The 23011-nt window shown below is 42.4% G+C and overlaps 5 protein-coding genes and 2 long non-coding RNA genes across 12 annotated transcripts; 3 read left to right on the top strand and 4 right to left on the bottom strand.

The window, feature by feature from the left end:
- The first annotated feature begins 1374 nt into the window (after positions 1–1374).
- On the top strand, positions 1375–7701 carry LOC108026683 (DNA repair protein complementing XP-C cells homolog). Its single transcript, XM_017097770.3, has 6 exons — positions 1375–1844; positions 1911–2701; positions 4508–6504; positions 6565–7032; positions 7097–7265; positions 7321–7701. The coding sequence occupies exons 1-6, from the start codon at positions 1657–1659 to the stop codon at positions 7596–7598; spliced, it is 3891 nt and encodes a 1296-aa protein (XP_016953259.1). The 5' UTR covers positions 1375–1656; the 3' UTR covers positions 7599–7701.
- LOC108026684 (TBC1 domain family member 25) lies at positions 7699–12197 on the bottom strand. 3 transcript variants are annotated; one of them, XM_050888274.1, is made up of 5 exons: positions 12080–12197; positions 11895–12023; positions 10468–11802; positions 9796–10413; positions 7699–9528 (listed from the first exon to the last, which is right to left on the bottom strand). In XM_050888274.1, the coding sequence occupies exons 1-5, from the start codon at positions 12131–12133 to the stop codon at positions 8467–8469; spliced, it is 3198 nt and encodes a 1065-aa protein (XP_050744231.1). In that variant the 5' UTR covers positions 12134–12197; the 3' UTR covers positions 7699–8466. The 3 variants fall into 3 exon arrangements, with proteins under 3 accessions (XP_050744231.1, XP_016953260.1, XP_016953261.1); XM_017097771.3 differs by having other exon boundaries at positions 7699–10413; XM_017097772.3 differs by lacking the exon at positions 12080–12197 and having other exon boundaries at positions 7699–10413; positions 11895–12073.
- Positions 12198–12591: 394 nt separating this feature from the next.
- Positions 12592–15053, top strand: LOC108026887 (ADP-ribosylation factor 6). 4 transcript variants are annotated; one of them, XR_001768289.3, is made up of 5 exons: positions 12593–12807; positions 13489–13605; positions 13915–14217; positions 14282–14593; positions 14666–15053. XR_001768289.3 is itself a non-coding variant. In XM_017098092.3 (4 exons), exons 2-4 carry the CDS (start codon positions 13524–13526, stop codon positions 14422–14424), a joined length of 528 nt encoding a protein of 175 aa, XP_016953581.1. In that variant the 5' UTR covers positions 12592–12777; positions 13489–13523; the 3' UTR covers positions 14425–15053. The 4 variants fall into 4 exon arrangements, 3 of the variants coding, with proteins under 3 accessions (XP_016953581.1, XP_016953578.1, XP_016953580.1); XM_017098092.3 differs by having other exon boundaries at positions 12592–12777; positions 14282–15053; XM_017098089.3 differs by having other exon boundaries at positions 14282–15053.
- A 971-nt stretch (positions 15054–16024) lies between these two features.
- Positions 16025–16667, bottom strand: LOC108026485 (protein spalt-accessory). The gene is made up of 2 exons (XM_017097433.3): positions 16621–16667; positions 16025–16566 (listed from the first exon to the last, which is right to left on the bottom strand). Exons 1-2 carry the CDS (start codon positions 16630–16632, stop codon positions 16108–16110), a joined length of 471 nt encoding a protein of 156 aa, XP_016952922.3. The 5' UTR covers positions 16633–16667; the 3' UTR covers positions 16025–16107.
- A 1507-nt stretch (positions 16668–18174) lies between these two features.
- On the bottom strand, positions 18175–18686 carry LOC127010991 (uncharacterized). The gene is made up of 2 exons (XR_007763990.1): positions 18593–18686; positions 18175–18539 (listed from the first exon to the last, which is right to left on the bottom strand). It is a non-coding gene; the product is annotated as an uncharacterized LOC127010991 (long non-coding RNA).
- A 360-nt stretch (positions 18687–19046) lies between these two features.
- LOC108026483 (uncharacterized) lies at positions 19047–20143 on the bottom strand. The gene is made up of 2 exons (XM_017097432.3): positions 19921–20143; positions 19047–19859 (listed from the first exon to the last, which is right to left on the bottom strand). Exons 1-2 carry the CDS (start codon positions 19930–19932, stop codon positions 19260–19262), a joined length of 612 nt encoding a protein of 203 aa, XP_016952921.2. The 5' UTR covers positions 19933–20143; the 3' UTR covers positions 19047–19259.
- LOC127010992 (uncharacterized) lies at positions 19344–22772 on the top strand. The gene is made up of 3 exons (XR_007763991.1): positions 19344–19436; positions 22416–22586; positions 22643–22772. It is a non-coding gene; the product is annotated as an uncharacterized LOC127010992 (long non-coding RNA).
- The last annotated feature ends 239 nt before the right edge of the window (positions 22773–23011 follow it).

Genomic DNA, 23011 nt, shown 5'->3' on the forward strand with positions numbered 1-23011 from the left:
CAAGTCATCGTCTTTGGTAATTTAAAGATTGTTCCATGTTTATGGTCTTCTAATATTAGTATATATGTATAAGATTATAGTTTGAATTATTAAAAATAATTTGTTTTTCCTTTTAAATTTTTAACGTATTGCTATTGAAATTATGGGGTTTTTCAAAGAAAACCAATAAAAATTGGTTCAGTACACTTTGAGAAATTAAAAAGAATTGTTTTATGCATTCTATTTACAATGACTCTAAAACAAATTTATTAATTTATTAATTAATAGAAAATTATATATATTTTGACCTACCTTTTTAAAATTTATAAAGAACGTAGAGGATAGAATAAATTTAGCTTAGCTTATTATGCGAAGAGCTTACTTCTTTGTTTTCAGTGAGGCGATTAATTTTATTCTTATCAGGTCATCAGACACAAAGATCTGTTTCCGGTAATGACTCATCAAGACTTGGGTATAAATAAGCCGGACAGTGAAATAGATTTTAGTTTCAAAATATAAATTAAAATGAAAATATTGGTGAGCTAACCGTCAGTGAAAAAGTGTCCCGAACTAAAATTACTCTGTCTTTCAGATCTTCACGTTTGCCTCAGTGGCTGCTGTGTTGGGGTTTCCTAATTACCAAGAGCAGCCTATTTACCACCGAATACTGCTCCCGAATATTGCTGTTCAACGAACTCTTCCTCAGCAACAAATCACATTCTACATTCCTCAAGATCAACCAATTCCTGAATCAATGCCTTTTCAATTAACCATACGTACTCAACATAATTCTGGACTCTACGATAGTCCAACACCACGGATTTGTTGTAATTCAAGTGAAAGGTCAAAGCGCTCTTGGAGTTGGGATTGGCCCGTTAGCCGTGGGTGCGCCTTGTGCGGGTCACCAGTTCCTTTTCCATTAAATTAAATAAGAAATCTAAGGCGCCACAGATTTTAGAATACTATTTTCGAAATAAAAAAATTATATTTTCATAGAAGCGGTACATTTTTTTAAGAGTTCTTAGTCCTTTAAAGGTCCTTCAAAAATGTGCATGTAAAGTAAAGCCTATCGAAAGGTTTTATCTGTGCGATCAATTTTTTAGCGTGAACTTTTATATTTTTGGTATACTTAAATCAATGAAAGTATTATTATAAGCTGTATTTTTCTCAGAGTGGAAAATTCTTTCTTTGATTGAAGTATACCAAAAATATAAAAGTTATAAAAAACATTTTTCTCAGAGCTGAAAATTCTCTTTTACATCATCCACATTTTAATTTATATGTGACTTAATTGTATTCCTTCGAAATAATGACACATTTTTGAAACACTATCGAGGTAGCTTAATAAACATCGATAACGGTCACAGGGCCATCGATATTATCGATTGTGCCATCGATTTTCTTGCTGCTCTACTTTCTGGTTCTCGGCCTCTGCTTTTTGCCTGCCTTCTCCTAGCGCGAAAATGTGAACTGAATTTCGCCATTGGTTTAAATCGTCTAAAACCTAGCTCAAACAGATCCAATCTTATCAATCAATCGCAGGACGAAGACTGGACAGGAGGCGAGCGGCCAGAGGATATTCTTGTGTAAGTCGTCCCCAAAAACTGCGCAGTAAAAATCAATACCAAGTGGCACGCACCGATACATAAATGTAAAGCGTCCCGAAGAAAAGGGAAGATGTCCGACGATGAGGAGGATTCCGTGTCCGAGGGCTTCTCGGCCAGCGAGGACGAGTGGAAGCCGAGCAAGGACGCCAAGGGAGGCGAGTCATCCGACGACGACGACAGCGACTTCGATGAGCTGCAGGCGGAGGGCGGAGCAGCGGGCTCCAGCGGACGATCTTCCGCGGTGGCGGGCAAACGGGGGTAAGTAAGACATGCCTGCTCCACGGTCCTCACCAAGTAACACATGTGATGCTTCCAACCCCGCAGCGATCACAAGCCGCCGAGCGGCATCAAGGGCTCGTCGGTGAAGAAACGCAAGCCCACTGGTCAGTCACTGCGTTCCAAGCTGTACAACAAGTACCGACCGCCTCCAAAGACCTTTCCTACTTCACCATCCCAGCAGCAGGATAACTCACCCCGAGCTTCGGGTTCAAAAAACGTAAGAACGCCCAATGAAAGCGGTGCACGGAATCAGCACGATGCCGCTGATTCCAGCAGCGAATCCAGTGTGGAAGACTACCTGGTGAATCCAGCCGATCTCGATCTGCACTCCACCTTCTTTGCCGGCGGCCAGAAGGAGAAGGAGAAGTCACCGGCGCCCCAATTCGATTGCAATGCGGGCATCACGAATCTCTCGGACTCCGGCTCCGGATCGGAGGACAACAACGAGAGCAGCTTCGAGGATAAAGCAGGCAATGCCTTCGACTTTCGCGGTCTCCTGGAGAACGCGAACAGCTTGGAGCGCACTAGGGATGCACTGAGCAAGCGGAATGTCACGGCCACTCCGCCGAGGAGCCAGGCTGCCACCATGGATGTCAATGCGCTGCTTGCATTGGGCGAGAACCAGAACTACCAGAGTGTGGAGGTAGAGGAACGGGAGGGAAATCAGCGACGAAGAGGAGGAGCACCACCAGCCGCGCCTCCGTCTCTGGATGAACCGTCGCGCCTGAGCAAGACCAAGTCGACGCGGATAAAGCGCCACACCAAGACGCGACCCGTGTCCACAGTGGTCGCCAATGCCGGCGACACCGATGATTCCGATTTTGAGGAAGTGGCAGGTAGGCGAAAATGCAAGTAGTTTGACGGCCAATCTCCAGGAAGAGATGGCGTTGGCAGGAGGCAGTGGAGCATGCCTACCCAAGTTGGTTGTGGCGCTGGCATTTCTGGTATCTGATGAACAAAAATAAGCTTCCAAATTGCTCTGTATGAGACTGTGTAGTTTTGTTTGTACTAAGTTTATTTGTCGATGTGAAAGATTGAAATTACTAACTGACCTATACGGCTGCGGTCCAAATAAAAGCATGAGTTAACTTTGGTTGTATTCAATTATTTAGTGATGTTTTTAAACCTAATTTAACACCGCTTTGATAACCATTTTCGGTTCATCATTTATTGAAAACCAATGAATACCAGAGTTTATTTTACTAAACAATTGTATAAATATCAGCTGAAGGAGTAGTGTTTTTATTTCGACCGCAACTGTATGCATGAATGTACATTTGGAAGAGCCGCGTCAAATTAATGGCCATGAATCTTCAATATACCTATTTACTGTAACATATTGTTAGTCGATTAGACTGAAAAGCGTATGAGATGCTAAGGAGAACGCTTTATCCAGAAACTTGGCTTACTAACCTATTTATATCCACAAACCAGGCCATGAGTCCGTTGATGCATGCCCTAGTTTAGGAGATGCCAAGCTAAATCTAAGATTCCTGCGGCTTGAGCTACACAGTTGTCCGCGAAAAAATCGAAGTATTAGATCGATAAAAGGATTAAATGGCAAACCATCATATGTGCTTGTTAAAATCAAAACAGTTTTTTTCTCAATATCAACAAAGTCAAAGGAAATCAAATGAACATTTTAAAACGTTTTTGCACTAGCTCTAGATCAATCTGCGTGTTAAATGGATGGAAAGTCAAAGCATAAGCTTAAAGTTTACAGATTCTAAACGTGGTTAAATGTCTGCACACACACACCTTAAAATAATGTGTTAATCAACGATACTTTACTCAGAAAATGCATTTATTTTGATTGTTTTAGTGAGTTTTCAATTTCGGTTTGCCACGCTAAGCTAAACACGTCAAAGTCCAAAAGACTCCAGTTAACCAAATCAAAATGATGAAACACAAGAGGATTTTAAACGCAAAACCAGTAATATACAAAAATAATTTTTAATAGCTAGTAAAATGGTCTAGTCTACTATTTGTGTACTTACTTTATGGCAATTGCAAGTGTTTCACAGAAATTAACAAGTAGCTAACGAATTAGAACTGATGTTGAACGAATTTACTTTAGCAAAATTGTATTCACTTAACATACAAAAATGCATGCAGAGTACGACATCTAATTAATTAATGATATACTCTTGAAAAAACGATGCAATAAATCGAAGAAAACTCGTAATTTTAGCGAAATTTAGTGAATGTTGATTGTAATTAACTCAATAATTGAAATTTAAAATGCACTTTAAATGATATAAATAAATAAATGCAAAATGTTGAAAGGAATACATGCTCTCTGTCTGGGTGTTTTTAGCCTGCCGTCCCAGCCCGAACCTCCCACATTATCAGCAGTGCTGGGTATTTTCTAAGGATTAACATTTTTAGTGTCGGTTTATTTAGGTAAAAATTATAGATGGTAATTAAATCCATTACAACTTTATTTAGTTTCTGTCTTATAAGAAAATGTAATTAGATACATTGAGAGTTACTTGTTTTACATTAATAATCATGTTCATAAACCTTCCTATATGTGTTTTGGGACACAAATGTTACTCCAGATGCAAACCAAACCCTTACCATCACTGTCTTTCATTCAATTCAGTACCATATCATCACCCCGATTCCAATTCCCTTTCCAGATGCGGATCTTTCCAGCGACGAGAACGATAGCGGCACGCCAAACATATCCGGCGACCTGGAGATTCACGTTGGTCTCCAGGGACTTCGTCCCACCAAGGAGCAAAAGACCCAGCATGAACTGGAGTTGGCCCTAAAGCGTCGTCTCAACCGGGACATCAAGGACCGCCAGCTGCTCATGCACAAGGTTAGCCTGATGTGCCAGATCGCTCGCAGTCTAAAGTACAACCGCCTGCTGGGGGAGTCAGATGCCCTGATGCAGGCTGCTCTTAAGCTCCTGCCCAGCCGGAATTCCTATCCCACGGAGCGGGGCACCGAACTTAAGTATCTGCAGTCCCTTGTCACGTGGTTTAAAACGGCTGTCAAGCTGCTGAGCCCCAATTTATATTCCGAGCAATCGGCGGACAGCAAAAATGCAATTTTGGAGTCTTTGCTGGAGCAGATCAAGCGCAAGGAAGCCCGCTGCAAGCAGGATATGATCTTCATATTCGTTGTTCTTGCGCGGGGAATGGGCATGCACTGTCGTCTGATCGTGAATCTCCAGCCGATGCCTCTGCGTCCGGTGGCGAGTGATCTGATTCCCATTAAACTTAAGCCAGATGAAAAGAACAAAAGCCAGACGGTGAAGTCGGAGGAGGAGGAGAGTGAGGCTGAGGACGAGGAGCCCAAAAAACATAAGAAGGCAGTGAAGCCAGCAGAAGCAAAGCAGGAAAAGGTAAGCGGTAAGTCTACTGCTACAAAAGAGGCTGAAAAGAAAAGCAAAGAGAGCGTTGCCAGGAAGGAGGTCAGTAAATCTGTCAGCAAACCTTCCAAACCCACAAAAAAAGATGCTCAGCCCGCTAAATCAGGTGCAGCCAAGGAGGACAATAAAGTTGTGAAACCAAGTCTCTCCTCCAAACTGGTTGAAAAATCCAAAAAGCTAAAATCCAGTAGTTCCAGCAAATCCGATACTTCTTTTGAAGAGAAACCAAGTATCTCGTCCAGCTCCAAACCATTAATAAATAATACAGAACATCCTAAATCAAGTTCATCCAAGAAGGAGGACAAAAAGGTTTTAAAACTGAGTCTTTCCCCAAAACCGGTTGGAAAATCAAAGGATCAACGATCTTCTAGTTCCAGTAAATCAGACACTTCTTTTGAGGAGAAACCAAGTACCTCCAAGGCGGCTCTCAGCACTTCCCCCACCGTAGCTAAACCACAGTTGTCGCTGCTGAAAAGGGTCACCACTCAAAATATGGCTGAAGCAGGAGACAGCAAGAAATCTAAGACAGCTCCCTTGGAAACCTTTTCTCCAGTAGCCGGTCGCACACGTAGGGGCGCAACACAACGCAAAGCAGAGGAGAAACCCCAGCTGATTGGATCCCCAGTCTTACCCAAACTAGTGCTTTCCAAGGTAAAGCAGCTGAATACCAAGCACAGTGATGCGGAGAATGCTAATCCGGCGGAGAAACATTCGCAGGAGCAACGCAGCACCAAGGAAACCCGTTCGCGAAGCAAGTCCCCAAAGGTGCTCATTTCTCCGACTTTCCTTGGAGGCAAATCCGCTGCAGTCCACCCCATTCCAGCTCCACAAAAGAGTCAAAAGAGCCCGGAAGCCAAGGCCAGAATTTCTCCAAACTTCCTATCTGAGGCAGTACCAACCCGTCAGCTGCGAAACCGAGGAGAAAAAATTAAACTAGCTATTCCACAGTTGGATGGCGGCGACGATGTGCCGCTGCCCAAAAAGCGCATTCGGCTGGACAAGCTGAAAACTTCGCAAGATTCCGACGAGGTGTTTGAACCTGCCAGGCCGGTGAAGAAGGCTCCAGTGCTACCCAAGTCGGTGCAAAACCTGCGCAAAGATCGGCGCGTGATGTCCACAGATGATGAGGGCTGTTCAAAAGTGAAGTGCCGATTGGACGCTTCTGACATGTGGGTTGAGGTATGGTCTGAGGTGGAGGAGCAGTGGATCTGCATAGATTTGTTCAAGGGCAAGCTGCACTGCGTGGACACCATTCGGGTGAGTTTACATCATGATGACTTTTACCCCCTATCTAGTACTCATTTCCTGTCTCCTCAGAAAAACGCAACGCCAGGTTTGGCCTACGTATTTGCCTTCCAGGACGATCAGAGCCTCAAGGATGTGACCGCCCGATACTGCGCCAGTTGGAGTACCACAGTGCGCAAGGCTCGCGTGGACAAAGCTTGGCTGGATGAAACCATCGCCCCGTATCTAGGGTGTCGCACCAAGCGCGACATTACGGAGGATGAGCAGTTGCGCCGCATCCACGCCAATAAACCACTGCCCAAGTCCATTTCCGAATTCAAGGACCATCCGCTTTATGTTCTACAAAGGCACTTACTTAAGTTCCAGGCTCTGTATCCTCCAGACGCGCCCACCTTAGGCTTCATCCGTGGCGAAGCTGTTTACTCCAGGGATTGTGTGCATGTCCTGCACTCACGGGATATCTGGCTAAAGAGCGCCCGCGTTGTAAAGCTGGGCGAGCAGCCTTACAAAGTGGTCAAGGCGCGTCCCAAGTGGGACAAGGTAATTAACTGGCTTGTTGTTCGAGTATGTATGCTAAATTTCAAAAATTAACTCTTTCTTTTAGCTCACTCGCTCTGTTATCAAGGACCAGCCTCTGGAGATCTTCGGCTACTGGCAGACGCAGGATTACGAGCCACCCACTGCAGAGAATGGAATGGTGCCGCGAAACGCCTATGGCAATGTTGAACTTTTTAAGGCCTGCATGCTGCCCAAGAAGACTGTGCATCTGAAATGTAAGAACACTTATTCATTCCCGATGGCCTTAATCAACTCAACATTAATTTATAGTGCCCGGCTTGATGCGCATCTGTAAAAAGCTGAATATTGACTGTGCCAACGCAGTGATAGGCTTCGATTTCCATCAGGGCGCTTGCCATCCCATGTACGATGGCTTCGTTGTCTGCGAGGAGTTCCGCGAAGTGGTGGAGGCTGCCTGGGAAGAGGATCAACAGGAGCAAGTTCGCAAGGAGCAAGAGAAGTACGAAACACGCGTCTATGGCAACTGGAAGAAGTTGATCAAGGGTGTCCTTATTCGCGAGCGGCTTAAGAAGAAATACAACTTTTGAGTTGTCTGATTTATGTTCGTATTATGTGTTTCTTTGAAGTCTCTTTGATTTTTTTGTGCTTAAAACTGGTTTCGATTCCAATAAATTGTATAACTTGTAATTATTTTGAATTCTTTTATTAATCGATTGTTTAAAAGTTGGTTTTCGTTAGTTTACAACGTTAACTTTTACCATTTGGTTTTCAATTTTAATTTACAAAATTACTTTGTTTGCCGAGTAAGTTTGGAGATTTATAAGTTACAGAACGTTTAAAGATAATAAGATCATAGATAGTTCGGTTATAGGTCCGACAACTTAATTGCATAAATTATGTTTTAGCTGCGTTATATAGCCTAAAAATATCTTTACAAGAGCATGGAATGCTTTAGCAGACTAGAGAAATAAAGTGATTTTAACCAAACACTTCGCATTTGATCGTTAGGCCCAAATAGATGCAGTTACAAACATTTATGTTAAAATATAAATAAAAGCTTAATTTAGAATAAGAAAGTACAAAATCCTTATAAGTATAAAAAAGAAGACTTTGGTTATACACTCTGCCGTTCACCTTGAGCAAGACTATTTTTGAAATTTTGGATACTTCAAGTTATACTTTAGGAAACTTGGATATTAAAATTAAGGCATCGGCATATGAAATTATTTTTAAAATGGAGAGGAGTCCGAACAACTACGTTCGGAAACAAGGTACGTAAATAGTTTAAGCTAATATTTATTGCTTGAAAATAATAGATAAGTTCTTTGAGTTTTGGTTAAAAAATAAATCATGAAATAGACAAGATCTTGCATGGATATAGATACTCAGGAGGTTGGCTCACTTAGCTGGTGGTCCGAACTGTGGTAATACTAAGGTTTTGCAGGAGCTGGCACCTTACGCCGGCATCGAAGCACTCAAGTTGGCCCCCGTGGAGCCATTGGAAACAGACCCATTGGGAGACCTCTGTCGCTGTGGACTGCTCTGCGCCTTGAGGTACTCCACAAACATCCGCCTGGCCTGATTGAGCACACGCGTGACGTCGTGCTTTCTCACCATTTTATCAAAATGCATAGCTATCTCGTTGTAGTCCATGCCAGCTTTCATGATCGTGTTGCGGTGCTGCAACAGCAGGGTCAGGCAGAGGAACATAAGAAATGCATTGCCTCCACCGAACTCTGAGGGCGGAGGCAGTGCAGCCGCCGTGGCGTTCAGTCCACTGACTCCGTTAAGCTGCGTTGAACGCTGAGGGGATCTTGCGTAGGCGCTCTCGTCATCTGCATTCGTGGCGATCTCGACCAAAGGCGACACCTCCACCAGACTGGGCTCAGTGGAAATGGGCAGGATGACCTCTGGCAAACTGCTGCTGTTGCGCATTCCCAGGGGATTATGCCCATCCATCAGAAGTTGGCTTTCGTCTATAAATGGATTGAAGGCATGCGACTCGCTTTGCTGGACGCTGTTGCTCTTGGCCGCCAGTCGCTGACGACGTCGCATATGTAGCTCGCTGACATCGGGACAGGTAATGATCTCGTTCTCCTTGAGATCCTCCACCAAATCCAGTGCGTCCTTATCCAGCTTCTCGTACTCTATGTCATCTCGCCTTTCGCTGTCCGTAAAGGGCAGTCCGAAAACCTGACGATCAAGATTCTCGGCCTCTAGGCGCAGCTCTCGTGTCATGGCCGTCGTCATGGGATAGTACTCCTGGTCGGGGTCCTGATCTTGCTCCGGTGTGTTTGAATCGTCCGGCTCGCACAGGTGATTGCTCTCCAAATCGAGCTGAAGGTTATAGCTGCTCTGGTCCTGTGCCTGCTGAATGGCCGTCGCCGCTGTGGAAGCACTCCAGCTGGTCTCCGGCAGCGATGAGGAATCTGATTCGTCCTGTGAACTACCCAGTGCACTTTTGGTTAGCTGAACCAGCGGTTTAGTGACCGAAGTCGATGCTGTTGTCTGTTGCGGCTGAGTGGCAAAACGATCGGATATACGATTCTTATTAATAGTTGCAAAATTTAAGAATTCGTTAAAGTTTTTCACAAGCTTTGGCGGCATCTTCCGCTCGCCATCGTCCTCCTTATCCCCATCAAAGGAGAGCCCGATGCGACTGGTTGCCGCAAGCTTTTCTTTGAGATCCTTGAAGTGACCGCCACTGGAGCTACTCACTCGCTTCATACTTTCGCTCATTTGACTGGCATTCGTAGCAAGTTGTTTGGCGATTATATTACTTACGGTCAGGATATTATTGGACTGCGCCGTGAACTTCTTCTCTTTGGAGTCCTCGTCCAGATTCGAAGAGGAAGAACTGCACAGAAAGGCTCGTCCTGGTGAGGCAGGAGGTGTTGCTTCGTTTCCTTTTTGTGGCGCCCTCTGGGCATCATCCTTAAACGGATTGGTCTCCAGAAAGCTTGGCGAATCCTTCCGATCGAATACATCATCATCTTCGGTTTCCTCGCCGGCGGACAATTCCTGCGTCAACTTGATACCTGTGTTATCCATGGCGCCCTCGATCAGCGCCAACATTTTCGTCTCGTCCAGGCTCTGATGGACCTTGGAAGAAGTTCGTCTCTGCCGTCGAGCAGCGGCCGTCGCATGGCGCGACATATTGTCGTCTAGGCTGTGATTCAACCGTTTCGTATTGTCCAGGGCATGGCCAGCGGTCCCCAACGATGAACTTAGTGAGCTCAGAGAGGCAGATGAACTCTGACGGCGCAAGGCGCATACCTTGGTATAGGGATTCTCGCGCGGCTTTGTCAGCAGATAGGAGGGACTGGTCGGCGTAGCACTATATGAGCTTGAGAAGGTGCTGGCGCTGTTGGGCATGGAACCATCCGCAATAGGTACGAATTCCTGGAGGTAAAGGTTGATTAGTAATTTACCAGCGGGATTGGGTCTCACACTAACCTTTTCAAAGAGCGGCAGCTCATTTTCACCACCGCTCGGATAGCGCAGCGAACTCCATTGCACCTCCAGCATGCGTAACGCATCCTCGAACGGAAACTCCCGCTTTAGCTCCAGAAGCAGCCAACGGTAGCAGAAGAGTAGATCGTCCGCCTGCTGCGACTTGAGGTACTCCCAGAACTCTGGATCATAGAAGCTCAGTGCCTCCGTCAGATGGGCAAACTTCTGTGTCATCGCAATGCCGTCCAGCATGAAGTTACCCCGCACTCTTGCCATTATGGCACAGAAACAGATGTAGGCCTGCGCCTCGTCGTTCATGGTGACTAGAAGCGGTGAGGCAATGTCGGACATCCCCTGGCAATACGACACCGTTGGATGATTGAGTGCATATGTGGTGAGGATATTGAAGAGCGCCGCGATGTTCTGATTGTCGTCGCTGCCCGCATAGAATGGGTGCAAGCGGTCCGTGCGCAGCACATCCTTCTTCACCATGCTGGTGACGTAGGCCAGCTCGCCGGCCACACTGCCCCGCTTGACGGCCGCCTTCCAAGTGTCCCTCAGGCGGCAGTACTGCTCAGACTTGCGGCGCATGAACTCCATCCGCTGGTGCCCATCAAGGGCCAGCCCATTAGCGCCTCCGGGATAGACGTTAAGCAGGTGCTTCCACACTACACGACGCAAACTGGGATCAATGCCGCCCAGGAATATGACCCTATGCAGCTCGTCCTTTCGTTGAATCTGGCCCAGAGCGTCCAGAAACAGCCGGAATTCGCTGTCACACATAGGCGGTCGAGGCGGTAGATTGGCCATGTGCTCCTCCGACAGGTTAAACGCTTTCTGCACGATGGAGAATGTCTTCTCCATCTGGTTCAAAATGGAGCTGCCCAGCTTGGTTTGCATGTGCTGCACGTACTTCTGGGAGACTCCTAAGGACTGCAATGGTGACATTAACTCGCGAGCGGGGGCTATAGGAGCAGCGGTGGTGGGACCAGGTGCAACTAACGCCGAAGAGGGTTTACCCGGGGAGGCCATATCCCTCTCGCACTCCCTGACCACCGTAAACGGCTTGACATCAATCTGCAGGATGAGGCACGGCTCCGAGGCCGTCTGAATGGATATGTTGTGGATCCGCAGGAAGGCGGCGTCCAGATCCCAGTCAGAGCGCACGGCCAGGTAGATCTCGTTGCCCGCCGGATCGAAGGCCTTGTACTTGATTGAGAAATCCGACTTGACGTCGAAAGCCTTGGCCAGCAGGGAGTAGAGCACCTCCAGGGTGGTGATCTGTGGGTCAACGGAGAACTTCCGCCACTCTGGTCGCGCAGAAGTGGGTTCGCATTTCTGAGGGGATTCGAGTGGAAAGTGATTGTTAGAGGGTCGTCGTTTGAGCAGCTCCTTTGTTGTCTAGCCCTTCGCCTTGAACTTTCACTTGCCTTCACTTTCACCCGGACCGCCTCCCGGGGACAAATGCCAGCCATGTTTTCCGAGTCGAGTCTGGCCTGTGCGACGACTAACTCAGTTCCATTATTCCCTTCTCCGTAAGTGTTGCGAGTGTTGCTCAACTTAAAAATAAAACATATTAGGTGGCGAAAGAAGCGAAATCAATCGATGTAGTTACCGATTGATGGCTTGAACAGCTGATGGTAACGATTGCTGATGATAAATATCGCATGAATATCGATGGCTGGATGTGGTATATTTATTGGTATTTTTAAAATTCCGAATATTGACGATGTGGTATATTTAAAAATGGTTTTTTGGATTTTCTGAAAATTATTTTATTATCAATTTTAAACATTTTATTTTTATGTAATGACTTTTACAAAAAGCAAGATTCCGCCGTCACACAATTTAAGACTTCTTTGTGTGCCTTCGTGCACATATTATTAAAATTACAAATTCTCCCTGAACATATTGTAATACATTTAGGATATTTTTATGTTTTGAATTTTGTTCGACATTTCTTACTTTAACGTGACTTAAAAGCAAATCAAAGTACTTGAAAAGTCAAGTCCAAATCGTTAAACATTTTCAAAACATCGCCAATAGCAGTTTATAAGTTCGTTAAATACAAAAATACTGAATTCAGTATTTTCCTCCACGCGCTTTTGGCATTTTCTAGCGCATTAGCCGAACCCACATTGCTCCGTGTATGTGTAATATAAAAACAAGAAGATTAGTGCAAAATTGTTGTTGTTAGTTATAGTTTTTTGGCCGCCGTGTGCTAGCAAATGCATTTTATGCCTGGCCCGCGCACTTTGGCACTACATGTTAACTGATTTCAGGCCGGCGTGGATCGAACTGGGCTGGAAAGCGGTGCGTAACGGCGGTCGTCAGGAGACTTGGGTGTGTATATGTGTGTTACGGGCGTGTTTGTGACGTAGGCAAGCGAGAGAGAGCGAGCGAAATTCCGTAGAATCCAGAAAACCATCCGATATCGGCGGTCGCAGGCCCAAGCCGGCTTCAGTAGGCGGGGGCGGGGCGTGGCGGGGCCCGTGCACCCACCCACCCATTCAGTGGAGCCAGCGATAAGTCCGCCGCAATTGAGACAACTCTGCCTCAATTTACGAGACACTATAGTCTGTTTATCTGTCCAATTGTACTCCCCGTGTATGTGCACGGGGCTCGTTTGTGTGCGGTGGAAGCTCTTCACTGATAAATTCTGGCTCTTTCTTTTTTCGCTTTTCAGCGATGTGCTGACAATGTAAGTGATATTATTATGCAAAATAATGCTCTTAACTTCCGCCGCCGATTGAGCTCTATATGGCCACCAAATGGCCTGTGTTCGTATAGCCCTCTGTGCGCCCTGCACATATGTACTCGTAGTATCACTCGCGCGCCTTCGCGCGTCGGCGTTCTTATATCATAAATTGATATGTTAACTGGCTGTGCGGCATGGCAAACTGTATTACAATGGCACCATTATCTGGAAATTCACTGACCCTGCCCTGAATCTCGCCCCACCAACATTTCGCCGATATGCGCGCTCGCTTGAAAGCCCTTGTCAACCCAACTCGATTTTTTCAGATTGGCTAAGGTTTAATGGATGACACATCAGCACCATGGGAAAGCTACTATCAAAAATTTTCGGCAACAAGGAAATGCGAATTCTCATGCTCGGACTGGACGCGGCTGGAAAAACAAGTGAGCATATAAAGAGCCTTGTTCTTTTCGATTTGGCACCATTACTTGTAGCCAATAATCCTAAAAAGATAGGTTTATTGGCAGGCAGAGTGGTCCGGACTTTTCAGTTACGTATTCATTTAGTCGCTCTTATCAAACACAATACAAATTCCATTCCCAGTCATTTAAATTTTGAATGAAAACGGTAACCTGGGATAATTCTTCATGAAATTTATCCTTTTAATAGGCCGCAATCGAATTCAAGCCAGTGCTTTTTCTGTTCATTAACCTAATTCATTTTTAACTAATATTTGCTTTTTACACCCACAGCGATTCTGTACAAACTGAAGCTCGGGCAATCAGTTACAACGATACCCACTGTGGGCTTCAATGTGGAGACCGTCACGTACAAGAACGTCAAGTTCAATGTGTGGGACGTCGGCGGGCAGGATAAGATTCGACCGCTCTGGCGACACTATTACACGGGTACACAGGGTCTGATCTTCGTCGTGGACTGTGCGGACCGGGATCGGATAGACGAGGCGCGCACGGAGCTTCATAGGATAATTAACGATAGGGAGATGCGCGACGCCATCATACTGATATTTGCTAACAAACAGGATCTGCCTGATGGTAAGTACTGTCCCTTGAATAATCTTTTCAAACTGTTAATGCGTCTCCCTTCCTTGACTTTTAGCAATGAAACCCCATGAAATCCAGGAAAAACTAGGCTTAACTAGAATAAGAGATCGCAATTGGTATGTACAACCATCATGTGCCACATCCGGCGATGGCCTGTCCGAGGGCCTCATATGGTTAACGTCGAACCATAAGTTATGAGAATCGTAATCAAGCATTTTCTTATATGAATGTATATGGCATGTATTATTCGAAGCGAAGCAAAAGCGAAAATATTCTATTTTATTTATACAAAACAACCAACCGCAAGCGCATAGTAAAAGCCCAATTCGTAATAACGAACGTACATAAATTACAAATGTTAAAAATGGTATGTAGAAGTCAGAAATATATATAGTGATTATATATATACTCTCAATTAACTAACCAATATTCTCATTAGTAAAAATACACATTACTACAAATAAACGAAGCATCAACAATATAAGCAGTCGGTAAATATCCGTAAAGTAAATTATGCGTGAAGCACAGAGACATACATAAAGCAAAACATCAACGGAGATTAGCCTTAAGTAAGTTTTTCTTGTAAATTATATTGATGAGACACGTAAGCAATAAGTTGAAAGCTTGTTTATTGCAACTGTTACTATATTTGACTTGATCGAGGGTGTAACGAGTCTTAAATAAATTGTAAATAAATATTCAAATTAAAGCCCATATACAACAACAAACGAAATAAAAGAAAACACCGAACAAACAATTGAACAAGCCTATTTAGATTAAAACTGAGTCTTCAAAATATAACGAAATAGTATCTGTGCCTTCCTCAATTGTGTCTATGGTCCCTTATTATTCTCCTGATCCCAACAGCTACTGTTCTCCACGGGGTATTTGCCGATTGGAACAAAGATCCCTGGACTGCTAGAAAAGGCATCATGACTTCAGTGCCAAACGCATTTGGCTGTAAATTGCGCTCAATTCGAAATGTAAACATGCCACTTTCATTGCCATAACTTGGAGGGTAAGTGTACCTGGCTATCCCTGAGGATGATTTGTTAAACAAGGCATGCAGTAATCTGCCTTTGTTTGCCAATCCTCCCTCAGTTTATGAAGTAAGTCTTCGACGTTGACCTGGAACGGCTTTGTTACATCGACTTATGAATAAACAAATAAATTACTTTACTTTATTTCTTATTTCTTAAGGTTGAAAGTAAAATAATTAAATGTCGTTATGATAAGAAGTAGTATTGGTTTCTGAAAAACATTTTCGATGTGAAATCCCAAGCTCTGATAACGTGGTTAGCACAGATAGAGTCGGCACTATTTGTCGCTTGTCTTCTATTTATTTTGCAATTGTTCATAATTGAAAAAAACCGATAAGACTTTATTTTCGATTGTGAAATCTAAAATGTCGACGTTGTTAAAGACATATCCTTTATGTATATGAGACTCCCTAATATGTATTAATATCCTCTTTTTGTTGTTTGCCTTTGATTTGCATAGCCCTCTAGAAGTTTAAGGGGACTTTGATCTCGAAACCCCTGATATTACGAACGTTGTTAAAGTTTTCTGAATGTAATGTAAAAGCAACAAAGCAATTTTTCTTTTGATTATACTTCTTATTTAAGGAACTTAGAATTTCATGGGGGCGACGAAATCGTTTAGGTGTCATAGAACTTTCGTTACATGTGTATATATATATATCAACATAGTCTTGCCGAAAGTTGATTAAAATAAAAATAAGTTTCACATTTTGCTCTGGAATTTATAAGGAGGTGTTACCATTAATTTCAAGATAATATTCGGTTAAATGACGTAAAAATTGTTTTTGATTTATTGGCATTTTTGATTTTTTTTTTAATTTTTGGTTTTTAAATTGGGAAACTACCAGCCATTCTGCTCAGGATGTCTATGATGTCCATGATGTTCATGACGTTCATGGTGCCGATGATTCGGTTCGTTAAAGCCACCGCCATAGCCGTTGTTGGGTCCCCCAAATCCTCCCGGACCACCAAATCCACCTTGACCGCCGACTCCTCCCGGACCACCAAATCCTCCTTGACCGCCGAATCCTCCCTGACCGCCGACTCCTCCCGGACCGCCAAATCCTCCCTGACCGCCAACTCCTCCTGGACCACCAAATCCTCCTTGACCGCCGAATCCTCCCTGACCGCCGACTCCTCCCGGACCGCCGAATCCTCCCTGACCGCCGACTCCTCCTGGACCGCCGAATCCTGCCTGACCACCAAGTCTTCCTTGAGGTCCTCCAAATCCTCCTGGACGTCCACCAAGTCCTACTTGAGGCTTGGCGAAAACAGCAGCCACTAAGGCAACCAGGACAATCTAAAGGGTGAATCAATAGTAAAGACCACTTTTTGAATCGCTTCGCCTACTCACCAGTAGTTTCATGTTGATTTAAATTTTCAAACTAAACTCATCTCCGAACATGGCCTCTTTTTATACCCTAGTTGTAACAAAAATAAAAAAGTAACCTCGACTTTGGTATACCCATTAGCGTTTTTAACTCTATACTTATCAACGCTCCAAAGAAAATGATTTCCGATATTGTATAACTTGAAGTTAAAGACATTTACGACATTTAAATAACAAATGGATTCCCTTTTCTGAAAATGTAATTTTTTAGATGGCAACATAAATATGATAAATTATAATCTTTCAAAGCATACTCCCAATAAAAGAGTATTACCGTGTAAAAATTCCAAAAATGTTGATAAGGTAAGCCAAAGGCCAATTTTTTGTTGAAACAAAACAAAATGTATGTAAACCGTAGACTGAAAATGAGGCCTACTTACATACCACATATTTCCGCAAATATTAGGCATGGTGTGACTTTGTTGATTGATAAGATCTATTTTAAAAATTAAATATTTAAATTAAAAATGTAGAGCCCTATGTTATTGAAAAAGTGCTTTAGGTGACGAAATGAACACGTCAGTATGTACTACTCATCAGATGTTATTTTATTATTATTATGCCCTTGCAGAGGGTATAATGATTTTATTCAGAAGTGTACAACGCAGTGAGGGAGACGTTTCCGACCCCATAAAGTATATGTATTCTTGATCAGCGTCAATGGACCAGTCGATCTAGCCATGTCCGCCTGTTCGTCTGTCTGTCCGTCTGTCTGTCCGTCCGTTTATACGCAAACTAGTCTCTCAGTTTTAAAGCTATCGGGCTGAAACTTTCCCAAATGTCTTCTTTCTATTGCAGGTAGTATGTAAGTCGGAACCAGCCGGATCGGACAACTATATCTTATAGCTCCCATAGGAACTATCGGGGAAAAAATTAAAAATAATTATATCTTCGGTGTTTTTTAACATATAACCTTCTAAGCTTGGAAAAAACATTTTTTAATTAGTTCTAAATTTTTAATTAAATTTTATCAAAATCGGTCGACTATATCATATAGCTGCCATATAACCGATCGGAAAATTAGTAGTAAAATAATATGAAAAAATGATATCTTCGGGGTTTTTTAACATATAACCTTCTAAGCTTAGAAAAAACATTTTTTAATTATTTCTGAATTTCGAATTAAATTTTATTAAAATCTGAAGACTATATCATATAATTGTCATAAGAACGATCGGAAAATTGGTTGGATAGTATATTATAACAAATTATAGCTTTGGTGCTTTTTGACACATAACCTCAGCTTGGAAATAACATTTTTTAATTAGTTCTGAATTTCGAATTAAATTTTATCAAAATCGGACGACTATATCATTTAGCTGTCATAGGAACAATCGGGAAATTAGTGGGAAAATAATATGAAAAAATTATTTACTAAAGTTGCCGAAGCTAACTTTCTTTCTTGTTAAATAAGAAAAACAGCAGTAATACATTTTAAAACAATTGATAACTAGATGTCGAGCTCTTAAAATGTTTTGACATACAAGTATTATATCGCTTTTGCCTTTAACTGAGAAATATGCATTTAAGGATTTATTCTATTATCGAAGTTCTCCTTAAAATTATCTACAAATTTGTATATTCCAAGCAGTCTTCAAGACAGATTGTCCTTAATTTTTTTGCATTTTTTAGTAACGCTGGTGGTGTATGGCCTCTTTGTAATCGTGTCGAATCCTGTACTTTTCCTTTGGAGTTGCTCTTCCGGTTCCATTTACCATTTTTTGGTAACGGTAGCGGTGTAAGGCCTGTTTGTAATCGTACCGAATCCCGTTTCCGCCGTACCTTTTCTTATAAGTTGATCTTCCTAATCCATAACAAGAAGGTGTGACGTATTTATGATTTCGCATGGCAGAAGCAAGGGCCAGCAAGGCCAAAAAAACAATCTGAAGGATAAACTAAATTTAATTTTGGTTACTTTTACTAATGCTAGGCATACCAAGAGATTCATGCTGATTCAAATTTTTGAACTGAATTCAACAACGAAAATGATCTGTATTTATACCCCTACCGTACAAATTTGCAATGTTTAATTTCGACTTTGAGTTTACCTATTAGCACACTTGTTTGTCGATTTCCCTCTGACAGCAGATAACAAAAGTATTCCTGAAATGTGCTGTGCCTTCTATGCAAAGAGTCGTTCTTTCAAATTAAAATATATAAAAATATTTAACAAACAGGCAATACAAAATTTCTTGAACGAATATTCCCTTTCATATTAAAGATTACCGTGTAAAAAGCTCATGTTGTTAGCGTAATCAAGGGGTCAATGTTTGGGTTAAAAAAAACAAAATAATAATCTCAGATAGAAAAATAAATAGGAGGGAAATTTCAATTCTTTTCATAACAACTAGCCAACGTTGCTTTACAATTGAGCATAAATGGCAAATATATTTTTACAACCTTTACTTTTATTTAAAGAACAACACTTCAGAAACAACACTTCAATTTTTGCAATCAAACAAAAATGTGCCAAAATAAGAAATCTTTCTTATTTTCCCTTTCAAAAAATGGGAACTATTGTTGTTGGCGTTTGATAATAACATTAGTTTTCCTCTTATGTTTCAAGCTTCTTTAACTCTTAAAAAAAAAAAGTTTTAATAGCGTCAATGATTATGATGTTGGCAATGTTTATCATGTGCATGATGATGAAAATCGTTCTCGGCTTGACCGAATCCAGACCCATAACCTTGCTGTCCAACCGGGGGAACGGTTGCACCATATCCACCAAGACCGCCGTGGAGGTTGGGACCTGATCCGGCATATCCTCCCTGTACGCCGCCGTAAGTACCATGTCCATTCTGGGGAACAGATCCGCCATACCCTCCATATCCACCTTGCGGAACATATCCTCCATATCCACTTTGGGGAACGGATCCGCCGTATCCTCCCTGCCCGCCGCCATATCCTCTCGGTCCACTTTGAGGGACGGGTCCTCCAAGACCTGCTTGGAGACTGAGTCCGCCACCGTATCCCCCCTTGCCACTCTGGCGAACGGATTCGCCTAATCCTCCAATTCCAGCTTGCAGACCAGGTCCGCCGCCGTATCCTCTCTGCTCGCCCTGAAGACCAGGTGATCCATATCCGCTGCCATATCCTGCCGGTCCACTCTGGAGAACGGATGCGCCAAATCCGCTTTCCACTTTAGGTCCTCCATCGTACCCTGGTCTGGCAAAACCAGTGCCCACCAAGGCAAACAGGACAACCTAAAGGGTTAGTTAAACCGTTTAACTTGGTGTTTTCTTGTACTACAATTACCTTACTCACCAATAATTTCATGATAATTTGTATTTCGAAACTGTAGCCGAAACAAAAAGTTGACTTCTTTTATACCCGAGCTGCCAAAAGTACCCAGTACTAGGCTTCGACTTGGCGGTACCTGTTACGTGTTGGTTTACTTATGATTCAATGTTCTTTTGAATACATATTTATCTAATTTACATATCCTAAGTAGTAACTTATTTAGACTTATTCTTCCTTTTATCACCCAGCTTAAACCTAAGCCTACTCTGCATAACATGTATTAATTGAATTACAATATTCCCCTTAAATATGGATTACCCTGGGGTAAAACCCGAAATTTTGATAAGGCAAGAGGTCAGTGCTTAGCTGGAAACAAAACAAACAAGAAAGGAAGTTAAGTTCGGCAAGCCGAAGTTTGTATACCCTTGCAGTTATAAAAAATAATTGATAATTTTATTAAATTGAATTCGAAATTCTTAAAAACAAAACAAAAATTTATATTCCCAATATTATAAGATAATAGGTCACAAATCCCCAAAGCTATAATTTGTTTCACATTATTTCCCACCAATTATCCGATCGTTCCTATGACAGCTATATGATATAGTCGTCCGATTTTAATAAAATTTAATTCGAAATTCAGAACTAATTAAAAAATGTTAATTTTAAGCTTATAAGGTTATATGTTAAAAAACACAAAGGATATAATTTTTATTTCATGTTTTCCTACTAATTTTTGGATCGTTCCTATGGCAGCTATATGATATAGTCGTCCGATTTTGATAAAATTTAATTCGAAATTCAAAACCAAATAAAAAATGTTTTTTCCAAGCGTAGGAGGTTACAAGTTAAAAAATACCGAAGATACAATTTTTCAATATTATTTTACCACTAATTTTCCGATTGTTCCTATGGGAGCTATATGATATAGTTGTCTGATTTTAATAAAATTTAATTCGAAATTAAGAACTAATTCAAAATTGTTATATCCAAGCTTATAAAGGTGCATGTTAAAAAACACGAAAGATATATATTTTTAAACAATTTTTTCCGCGATAGTTCCTATGGAAGCTATAAGGTATAGTTGTCCGATCCGGCTGGTTCCGACTTATATACTACCTGCAATAGAAGGAAGACTTTTAGGTATGTTTCAGCCCGATAGCTTTAAAGCTAAGAGACTAGTTTGCGTAGAAACGGACGGACAGACAGACATGGCTAAATCGACTCGTCTTGTGACGCTGATCAAGAATATATATACTTTATGGGGTCGGAAACGTCTCCTTCACTGCGTTGCAAACTTCTGACTGAAATCATTATACCCTCTGCAAGGGTATAAAAATATATGGTTTTGATGAAACACGTGTATTAGTTCTTTAAATAAATTGTTTATGAGTGCTAGAAATCTGTTTAATCTAGAAATGTTTGTAGTTGAGTGAGCTGTAAATAATAGATTATGGATTATGGATTATGTATTTTTATTTCAAAAATGTTCTTATTGACTGTATGAATTTTTACTATGGCTTAAGGCGGCAAACTGAATATAAAGATTTTAATTTAAAGTATGACCGAAACGTAAATCAAGGATACAATGTGGCTGGATGTTGAATAAAGGAGGCAGTCCATGAATTTTGATTGATTAAATAAAGTGCAATGCACTTGATAAGGCTCGCAGCCCCCCAACCACCGCCTTCCTGTGGGTGGGATCCGCAGGGGTGTCTCGGTGTGGGTGTATTCGTGTATGTATCCTGCTATCCTGGCCATGCGAAATGTCGCCGTTCAAATGTCAAGAACCAACCCTGTCGCCTCTGTTCGTCCCGCTCGCTCGGCGTCGCCTGTCCCGCTCGCGCAGCCGGGCATCCTTGGCCATTACAGGATAAAGCCGCTCTCTCCATCTCTCCTTCTCGCTCTCTCTCGCTCCTCCCCCGGCGTGGAGGGCGTGGCTATGGCGGCAAAGCGCTTTGACTTTTGCATTTGTTCACTTTTGTCCCGAGCATAAACTTCTGCCAGCTTTCTCTCTTGCTTTCTCCCCCGCACACAGAGAGAGATGGAGAGAGAGGGACTGGAGAAAGGCGGAGAAAGGAGCGAGGGAGAGAGCGAGAGGAGGGGCTGTGGCTTGCCAGGATCCTGACTGTTGTGTTCCGACATCTCATTTGTTACAAAGTTAATGTCGGCGCATTAAGCATGGCAAAAGCCCCTCAACAAAATCGAGGAGCGGAACGGAGCCCCAAGCCACCCATGCCTCCCATGCCTCCCATTCCTACCCCATTTCCATTCCCCGGCAGGCAACATTTATCGATTATTGGATTAGTGGACCCGGGGCCACGGCTCTTAAGCAAGACTGTTTTGTTTATATCCACAAAATTATTATACAGAAAGAGTGAACAATTTACACACATACATTACACACATCATACAAATAATGCAACATTTGTTTTATAAATAAGTAATATTTTTACGTATTATTCAAATATTCACAAATAGTAATTTGTGAGCTTAATTGGAGTTTTTCTATATTACAGATTCTTATAAAGTTTTAAAACTACCCAAGAACAAGCCTGCTTAAATTTCTTTTAAGACAGTTCTGGAAGAGATAATTTTTGATCAAGTTTGGTATAGCTCTCCTAAAAGGTGACTATATATTTAAAAAACGGAAAAGATTCTTGGATTCTGAAGCTTGGGCGTATTTAAGTGTAATATTTTTAAAATCATTTTGAGTTTAGATTATGATTATCTTTGTGTTTTTTAGGATTTTAAAAAACTGGCTCCTTAGACCCAAAATATGCTAATAATAAATGTAAGATTGTTTAATAAAAAAACCATATAAGTAGATTTACATTTTAAAAACATTTTTAAATGTTGAAATAATAAAATTGTAAAACTGTTTTATCAGAAAACGTTTCCTAACACTCTTTACATGTACAAGTTCACCCGTAGAGCAACGAGCGAAAACAATTTTCTCTTCAATTCAATTACAGTTTACTGGGAGGTGGCAATTGTGGGTGGCGCTGGAAGCAGAGGCTTGGGAGGAAGGCTGGAAGACGAGGCCAAGAGTGACGTCGTTAGAAGCGGGTCAGAGGGGCGGAGCGGGCGGGACGTGGAGAGCAACTCGAAAGCG

This window comes from Drosophila biarmipes, chromosome 2R (genome assembly GCF_025231255.1).
Source record: "Drosophila biarmipes strain raj3 chromosome 2R, RU_DBia_V1.1, whole genome shotgun sequence".
NCBI lineage: Eukaryota > Metazoa > Arthropoda > Insecta > Diptera > Drosophilidae > Drosophila > Drosophila biarmipes.